The sequence below is a fragment of the Periplaneta americana genome, chromosome 17 (genome assembly GCF_040183065.1).
Source record: "Periplaneta americana isolate PAMFEO1 chromosome 17, P.americana_PAMFEO1_priV1, whole genome shotgun sequence".
Taxonomy (NCBI): domain Eukaryota; kingdom Metazoa; phylum Arthropoda; class Insecta; order Blattodea; family Blattidae; genus Periplaneta; species Periplaneta americana.
In genome coordinates this window covers 105,234,398-105,244,383 of record NC_091133.1, presented here as the reverse complement: position 1 = coordinate 105,244,383, position 9,986 = coordinate 105,234,398, and the positions used below count along the sequence as shown (strand labels likewise).

Genomic DNA, 9,986 nt, shown 5'->3' with positions numbered 1-9,986 from the left:
TGGATAAATCCAATGATTGGTTGATCAAGAGATGGAAAAACGAGGTTATACTTTCAGAATTACACTTTCTTCACATCTAATGCCCCCTCTCTCACTTTCTTCACCTATGTAGAAATATTCTTTTCTAAATTTTCTTCTTTCTCCTCCTCTTCAGGGCTGTTTGTTACCACTGTCATGAATGTGATGTAAAGCTACTAAAACCATTTGCTGTAATTAAATACTGGTAAGGACAGAAGGAAATGAAGATTCAGCAGAGGGGTTCAAAATAACTTGCACAACTTCCAACATTCAAAGTTGTTTAATACCGATTGTAAGGGGCAGTGACAGTCAACCAGCCATACATCTTACTCCCCCACCCCTCCAGCATGGGGGGGACACAACAATGAAACAACCATCACTTCCAATAATTTAAACATACAGTGCAACAGGCCCCAACCACATGGTTCAAAGTGCGTTAGGACAGCCGAGAAGTGGACCAGGCACCACCGCCCCACCCTCAAAAGACCACGCATTGACACCACCCACTGCTCCATGGCTGCCAACTGTGCCATCTTGTATGCTCACTATAATACCATTATTTGAGGCTAGAGACTTTGAGCATATTTGAGAGTCCAATCTACAAAGGAAATTATTACCAAGAATGCACCAGATCATGGGAGCACTAACATCATCAAAGTGAAATAATCGAAGATTATCCCTTTTCTTCGTTTAATTTTTTTTAAGTAATCGCTTAAATTAAAAGACACCCACATGTCTGAGATCAAGATGTAGAAATCCAAGGTTATGCTGTTACCTGAATTTCACAGGATGTAACAAATAACACCTTTATATGATTCAAATTTCTCACCGAGAATCTGTAGGTCCTCTAGCTATGATGTAACAGTGGGAAAAGATGATGTATGAAAGCTATAGTCTCGGAAATCAGATTTCATGTTCATAAAGAGCCCAGATGTCATGATAAAGTTGGTTTATGTTGCACTGGATGAATGTAATTACTTTATGAAATAAATTTCAATATTCAATAAAAGCCCTGAGAAACTATGAAGACTCGTCATATATCCGAAACTTTCTATCAACATCAGAATTGCCAAAAATTAATGGAGAGAGCAGATAGAAATTTTCAGCTATAATTAGGGGAGATTGCGGTAAATGAATTGCTATTAAACCACGGTTTGAGTACAAATTCTTGAAGAATGAGGTAACTTGAAACAATTTTTAGATACTCTGGATAGTAAGTAACAAACCAAGACCCACTGCTTTGACCTGTAGTAACTTTTTCCTTTCGTATACACTTCTGATGCAATCATTCACTCTAATAGCACCTGACATTTTATCGAAAATACTTTACAGGCATTCAAAATTCGCTTCAGAATGGCACCACAATTTCTACGCTCGCAGTCATGGAGTTTAAAGCCACTTTAATCTGTTGGCTAAGACAATATATAATTCCAATTTGTTAACACAAACAGCAGGAAGACAAATACGTATTCAATCTACATTCGAGATTGGAAAACATTAGCAGGTTGGAGCATGGTGCATGGTTTCTTCTGAATAGTTATGCTTTGTACATAAGAACAGGGCATCCAATCCAACCAGCTACAGAAGTGCAAGACATATTCACAACTGACAGCTATGGGCGTTATGAAAGAGAAATTTTAAATCTTATGTGCGTAAAAATTTCCCCATCTACTGAATCAAACCCACACTCAAATGGAAATGTAAGGTCGAGTTTCTAAAGCGTAAACAGAGAAAAACAGTAAAAATGCAGTTATTTTCAAGAGCTTTAGGATTGCCAGTCGATCTGGACTGTCCCACTTAACAATTATACTGGTTATATTAAAAAGAATTAACGTGATTTCGAACTACTTTTATTTTACCAATAACAAAAATTTCACACACACGTTTTGACATATTTTGTCATATCACTCGTAATTGATTTGACTTTGTATTTCCATACATAAACGTACTTCCTTTTATATACAGTCGAAGATATTATGATGTATAGTCGTTTATATTCACTCGGAATATATCAACACCAAATTCGACTACTTACAGCTATTTTGTACTGCAGATATTCAAATAAACTAAGTCTGTTATTATGGTTGCAGATATAATGGTTAATAGTCAAAGAACAGGAAAGGAAAAGCTCATTTTTAAGAACAGAAATGAAATCATAAAAACAAACCCTTTTCTCTGAGTATAAGCCATTTCAGAGTCTTCAATAAAGGCAGAATTGGAATATTAAATATAACGAAAAATTGTAGAAATCACTTTAATTTAAAGTTGTGAATATTTAATTACAACTAAGAATGCAGAATGAACTTTCCTTTCTCTAAGAAGGGTCATTGGTTTGCCTATGAGGAGTGTGCGAGTCGTCTTTGTGCTCGAAACATGGACCTGTCAAATTCAAAGAATGTGTGAATGTACTGTACTGGACCAATCCTGCTCCATGAATGATGAAGTTTCAACATCACATCTTAAACGTAAATGTTACCTTACAACATATAGGAAATATATCTTCTTCAAGGGGAAAAGTTTTGTACTTAACAGAACAATTATTATTTCTCCCACTAATATCAACAAAACCACAGAAACGTGATCTATGAACTGCAAGTTAATAATCTTTTGCAAAATATACATCACGTCCATGAAAAACTGTCGATTCCATTATATTAAGTAAACAACAGATTATTGTTTAACATCGCTACTTCCAATTTAATGTAAAGTAGACACATCAATTACTTTGAAATTAAATTTGTTATAAAATCTTTTTCTTGTATTTTCTCTGTAACATTCTCAAGAAATCCGATATCTCTCTTAAAATATAATTATGAGAATAAGTTCTAATTGTTTCCCACCCATGAGATGAGCATCTAACACAATGGGCAAGATAACTATCGTACTGCATTATTATTATAATTATTTATACAATACTACCACTACTATCACTATTATTTTCTCTACACTGCCGCTGATCATATCTACCAAAGTCTTGTAAATTTATGCATACAGTTTTGTACACTTATTTATAAATCAGTATTTTCACTAGCCTTTGAAAGAAATATACATAAGAAATTATGAATGTTATATGACAAAATACAAACAATATAATTACAGTCCTCATGGTGTCCGAGGTGAATCATTAACTGAATGAGTTGCAGCAATGATTTTCCGAACCAAAAAGTGTCAGATTTAAGTCTATTGAAGGCAGAATTTTTTAATAAACAAACACAAATGATGGCAGTCTTTCTACAGTACTCCAGTTTCCACTGCCGCTATTACACTTGTTTTCCAACATTTATTCTCAACAATCTTGACAACCAGCATAACAGGACCTCCAACATATGACAGAGATCGACACTAGCAGAATATAGATTACGAAATAAACAGAAATGGCTAACTTAGATGCAAAAATTATGGGATGAGATGATGTTATGCTGCAACATACACAAAGAAGCATGACTTATCAAATTTGATTATGATCTGATGTGGTAGCTTTACAATAAAATAGCTGATGCACGAGATGCTTGGAATCTTAAAGACAAAACACTCACGGCAATGTAAAGCATGTTATGCATGTTGGTACAATTTCAACACAGCTGCAAAACGGTATCTGTCGAATATAGGGGGGGGGGGGGAGCCATTAATCCTTCCCATTGAAGGCTTTAAGGAACCAACCTGGACAAATACCCAATGTCCCACCCCTACCTTCCCGTGGTGCAGCTGTTAGTAAGCATAATTTTACAAGCTGAACTAAAGGGAGGGGCTACTCATCAATTAGCACTGGTCAGCTTGATGAGTTAATGACCGAATTTGGTATAATTTTCCTCTATTCAATACCTAATTCTCTCTTTACCCTTTCCTATCCAGTCCTCTGACTGAACTCTTACTTTCTTTGACCCCGACAGTATTAGAGCATTGGAGGCCTAGGGGTTCATTTCACTTTCCTTCCTACCCTTCCTACTTTTCTGTTCCTAGTGCTGACCTGCTATGGCACTAAAATCGTCCTTCAGTGGCTTAAGGAGGGAAAGTTGGTGATCAACAAGATCTCCCAACTAGGTCCAGTGGACTCTTCGACCAACAGCAGGTGTGGTCCTCCAGACATTCTGGGGGTTGTGTGTGAATGAAGTAGCCACCAAAACATTAAAATATGGTGTTCACTTAAATCGGCTACAACTTGCCATTTAACAACTATCTGTGAAAAATATTGGAGTGCAAGAGGTCAAATTACTTTATTATCAAATGCCAGGCATTAGAAAACAACAACAACAATTTCAACACATTTGACAGATGCCATTAGTGGCTAACAGTGGCTTACACACCGCTGTGATTTTCTTAATTTGAAGATTGCTTTAAAGTCAAATTCAACATTAAAAATACGTTCTCTCTCGCACATAAAATTCTGGTTATTATTAAAGTGATCAATGTTCATTTCAAGAGAGATGTTATATTTGAATAAAAAGAAAAGATAATTCCATCACTTTAATGACTTGGAAGAGGTAAGAATGTAAGTGTGGCACACAAAATGCATTGATGAAATTAGATCACAGACGTGAATAACTGGCCTCAAAAGTGTGCCATGACAGAACATAAAAGCAATGGAGGCAGCAAATTTTGAAGCCAACAGACGAGGAGAACAGCTGACATCCTCACTGCAGCAATTAAGCAGTATCTACAATCTAGGACCACTGGAATTGAGATTCAGCCGTGGCACAAAAGGGTGTCAGAGGACATTGTGCACCAGAACTCCTACGCCTATGCCAAGAGCATGCAGAGAGGCAGCATCAGGCAGAAATCCTGTCATCACCTGTGACTGAAGCTAACAACTACTGAGGTCATCGGACTACAGGAAGGCTTAGAAATGACCACGTCACCAATTCTGAAGTTGATGTGCCGGTGAAGGAGAACCAGAGACATTTTAACGACCATCATCAATGGATTGCAACATTTAGAAGAAACTGTACTCACAATTTAGATTCCAAAAGGATTTAAGATCAATAGAGAAGAGAGTCCCTTTCTTTTTATAGATGATGCTTCTATAATCTTTTCGCTGTAAGAAAAATCCTAATATAAACATTTACATATGAGTGAAGTTATATGTTTCATTGTATTTAACAACTAGAATTCAATTTTTTATTTTCAAATAATACAAGATGATAGTTTCCAAATATGGACTATATTTTCCTGCGTCGTGCTTGTGTTTCGACTGTGAGCCAATCACGGGTATGTCAGCCACGTGCTTGTGTTTACATTAGGATTTTTCTTACACCGAAAACAGTATATTGAGTTACGAAATGCGGAAACAACCAATCTGCTATTAGATCAGGGATTAGTTATAATACACAATCAACCGCATGAAGCATTCCCAACTACACCAGTTCTTCTATCTGCTGAAACCTACCAAACGTATCACAAAAGATTCTGTTCGGAAAGACTCAGGAACTTCCTGAAGCAAGAAGTATACAATAGAATTGGAACTGAGTTCACAGGAAGTGAATCAATTGAGACTTATGTTAACATGGTTCTGATCGTTGTGGTACCACAAGTAGCAGCATCTGTTCTAGAAGTCAGACCCGAAGTGAGAGCCAGAACAAACCAGTAATCGCAACATAGTGAACCACGTTTCAAGTGCCACCTCCCAATCCCCAAATAAAAATGATGGGCTGTTTGGAGGTCCATGTTGGCAGGCATGTCTCAAGATTTTGCATCTGAATGTCATTTTTTTAAATATAACAAATATGACTTTAAGGTGTTTGTAAATAAAACATTTTTGTGAAAGGTTTTCAAATAAAGAAAAAAAAAAATCAAAATAACAACATAAAATACATTTTTTATAAAAAATAATTTATAAAATTTTATGATGTGATATAGTTATATCATAGCCTTTAATTATGATATAAAAATCAGAAATTACTTTTAATGTTTTCATTAAAAAAAAAAAATTCATTTCAGTTAATAGCAGTTTAAATTCAAGAAAATTAGATAACGAGTTAAAAATTACAATTTGATTAACCTTATTTGGTAAAGACAGTTTGCACTATATACAAAACACCTACTAATAACTCACTCTTTAAAATGCTTGTTGTCTAGTGATCATTTTAACATTCTCCTTACGCTTCGTATTCTTATGACTGTCAACCTGTTCAGATAATAAGCTGTTACACCTTTCAAACACTCTTTACAAGTCTTGCGACTTCAGTGATTAACCTTGTAGGCAGTACAAGCAATCACATGTGCCACATCAACTGGAACACGTGTTCCACACAAATATATGATAATGACTTGGTACTTTGTCTACAGGTTTCTAAAACTGTAGCCAGACGAGAAGAATGCAATGCTAATTCTATAAAATATGTCAATTCTAATAAAATGCAAAATCGACTCTGAAGTCTTGTCAAAGTGGAGACGGAATACATCAAACCTAATACCGCCTTTCCCTCGTTCAAACATGGCTGTCAGTGTGAACAGGCCCAACAATAGGTCAGATGCCCCGTGTTGGTGGTGCCTAGTCCCTGGCAGTTACACCACTCCACTTCTCAGGCTGATGGCGAGGAGGGGTGTGGGGAGGACACGAGGGGGGATGACATGACATGAAGACAAGAGAAATTTATAACATGTGGCACACACACACACGCACACGCGCACGCCATGTTGCTATGTTAGCAAATGTAAAAATGAGCAAAACACGTTTATACAGCACTTACATTTAACACTCTCTCTCTTACTGTCTCTTCGAACACACGCCAACTGTTACAAATAAAAAAAGTAACATCCCTAATTGCACTTCCACTACCAGTTTCATTATTATTATTATAATTATTATAATCATTGAACTTTTATGTACTTCTAACATTTACATTAAAAAACTGAGAATTCCACTTGTTTTGGGTCTACATGTTCGAGGGTGGGAAAAGGGGCGAGTTCACTGGCGTCCACATCATGATCATAACCCGGCAGCATTCGTCCGTCGCAGTTATAAAATCTGTTAAGTAACGACGACAAAAGGAACCGACACTGAACAGAGGGATCTACAAACACCGAGATATCCAGAACAGGAAGGAGTCTGCCCCACATACGAGTATAGAACATTGATCACGATATTACAAAAAAATCAAGAAGAGGTACAATCTGAAGAGGTTGGTAGCATCGCTACGAGTGGAGAGGGAACGAACTGTTCATATTTACAGGAAGCTGCACCAGATGGTGAGGCTAGTTCGGGAAATGCGTGGGGGTCTACTGGCTAGTGCCAACACAAATGCTGGCAACAATGTGGACGTTATTTCCATACTGAATGGGGGGAGTAAACGACTGTAGACCATCGACATCATCACACTGACATAATACTGGTCTGCTGGGTATTGCTGCGTATACAACAAGCACCGTCGGTTGAGCAATGACAGCAGGCGTCCCCCCCAGCATTTCCCAGTGCTCCACCCCACTAGTTGAGGTTATCCCAGCTCGGGAACCCTTGCTGCTGCTGCTGCTGCTGTTGTTGCTGGCATCATGTTTTCCAGTTGTTGAGGGAATGCGGATGGGAGCGTGAAGGCGAGGGCTGGGGCGAAGGGATCATGTCGAGCAGGTACTGTCGCTGGAGGTCTGCTGCCTGCCGCTGGAGCTCAACCAGGTTGGCTGCCGCGGCCGCCACTGAACCCTTGCCACTCGCCGCCTGTGCCATGGCCAGCTGGTAGGGGTACAGCAGCGGAGAGAATGGGATCATGTGCGCGGGGAGGGGCTGGTGCTGAGGAATACCTCGCAGCAGCTGCTGGTGCAATGCTGCTGACGCTGCCGCCGCAGCATGGTGCGAGTTGAACTTGCTTGACTCTACCGCCAACTTGGCTAGTGGATGGTCGCGGTGTGGCAGAGGTGGCGTAGGGGCTGGAGGGGGTGCTGGGGCCGGAGGAGTGGGAGCGTGACGCGGCGGAAGAGTGGGGGTGGCGGGCTTGGGAGCTGCAGGAGCAGACATAATAACAGGAGAAGGGGCTGGGGGTGCGTGGATTGTGGGCTCTGGTACCGGTGGCGGTGGCGGCTGTTGAGTAGTCGGTGACGAACATGATGACACCTGTGCCAACCGCTGCTCTATCTCCTGTTCCTGCTGCAGTGCCTTCACGAATGCCGTCTTCAAGCGATTTGTGTGCTCTGCCTTCAGCGCCTTCTTCACATTGGTTGTCACACATTGCTCACATATCACCTTGGGCTCTTTGCCTGCAACATACATGTATAGTTTGCTTAATGAAATAACGATTGCTCGTAGAAAGCACTGCAAGAAGGATTACTTGGTTCCAATGCCTTCAAATGTGATTAACATGAGCTTTCTGGATGCTGCTGGTCTGAAATTCGATGCCAATTCATTTGGAGGCCCCTGTAAGGCAGAATTTATTACACTCAATGAAGGATAGATGAATTTGATAACTGAGGCGTTTCCTAGAATAACAACTTAACGTATGTTACACTGTTTCCAGCATATATTGAATCCTTAGTAACGCATCTTCCTCCTGACAAAACTACCAGTATTATTTCCCTGCAACAAACATAGCACCTTCTAGAAACATTTGAATATCATTCTGTGCAAAGATCTAAAATGTTTGATGCTCTATATAAAAAAAGTAGAAATTTTGTCTTTGAGACCTTTCATTCAAAAATAGAATCTTTCAGCATGTTGTAAATATAGGACAAACCACACTCAATTCAGGTTTCCACATAAAAACAGATATACAGGATTAGACTAAATGATCTTCCCAATTATAAATACGATTTAATGCAACTCAAAATGCATAAAACTGGTATAGATGGAAATAGAAACTCTCAAATTATAATACAGACCTAGGAACAAAATTTGGACACCTGAATTTTATTTCTGGGTCTATATATCACAAGTGTACTATGTGAGCCCTTCTTAGTAACTCGACACACATCTATAGTCTAGTTCTTGCCAGACACAACGCCATATAGCATGATTGTTTGTTGCTACAGTTGCTGTGATATGTGCTCACAAATCAAGCATGTGGTAATGGTGGTACCTAGATTCGATCTCTGACAAAACCCTAAAAAATCACAGTTTGCCAGCTCGAGTGAAAGTGGAGGTTAATATACACGTTCATTATATAAGTATGAAAGACAGTTTGAAGATGACCCACAATTAGTGATTAAAATTTTCCTGAGTTTTATAACTGTACTGACATATTTATCACTTACTTATCCTGACAGATAAATGAACTAATTGCTGCTAAAATAGTCACTATTTACAGAACACATTTTGTGTATTACCTAATCACACGAAAACTGCGTCACAATTCAAAACAGATCAGGATTTAAACATAAATTTTACACTTTTAACACTTTATATCACTTAGGAATATAGTTACAATAACCATTTTGTTGTGCTAATGTAACACAAATTTTATCTAGAAATTAAATACACGAAACAATTTTCTCAGGCAGTCACAGACCACATATAATACAACGCAGAAATTCACACTTGTTCTGACTCATTCAGCTGTGAATGCGTAGTAGAAAATAAAAGGGGAAGTACACAGATATAACAAAGTCGGGTAATCACAAACCACACACCACATTAATGATTTTCTTAACAAATAATATCTAATTATTTTAAAATGAACGTACAGACCGATTATTTAGTCCTGATAGCTCAGCGATGTGAAAGAAGGGCAGTAATAGAAGGAGTGGGGAGAGTTCCAGAGTAGAGATAAGGGTGAGCGGTCGGTAAAAGAATGCAGTATAGCTTAATTGTACTGGAAATATACTGCTCTACCGCACACATGACATCCGATCGCTCCGAAGGCAAGCAAGTGAATAACCCAAATACCCCTTGGTGTAACTAAATGGACTCACCTGTCCCAGGTGCACATCTCCGGCGACTGTCAGGACTAAATAATCGTACTTTATATGAGCTCCACAGGGAGAAAATATTATTGCCACAATTTAGAATAAATAATAAAAGTTCTCAGAAAAATATATTCATCAGGATT

The 9,986-nt window shown here is 38.5% G+C and overlaps 1 protein-coding gene across 5 annotated transcripts in view; it reads right to left on the bottom strand.

Annotated features, from left to right (window-relative positions):
• Positions 1–279: 279 nt before the first annotated feature.
• The window catches only part of simj (simjang), a 61,432-nt gene continuing 51,725 nt past the window's right edge, over positions 280–9,986 (bottom strand). For all 5 annotated transcript variants that reach the window (XM_069816110.1, XM_069816112.1, XM_069816109.1 and 2 more), the window contains one exon: positions 280–8,202. In XM_069816110.1, the coding sequence (XP_069672211.1) occupies positions 7,502–8,202 (701 nt within the window). In that variant the 3' untranslated portion in view covers positions 280–7,501. The remainder of the gene's footprint in view (positions 8,203–9,986) is intronic.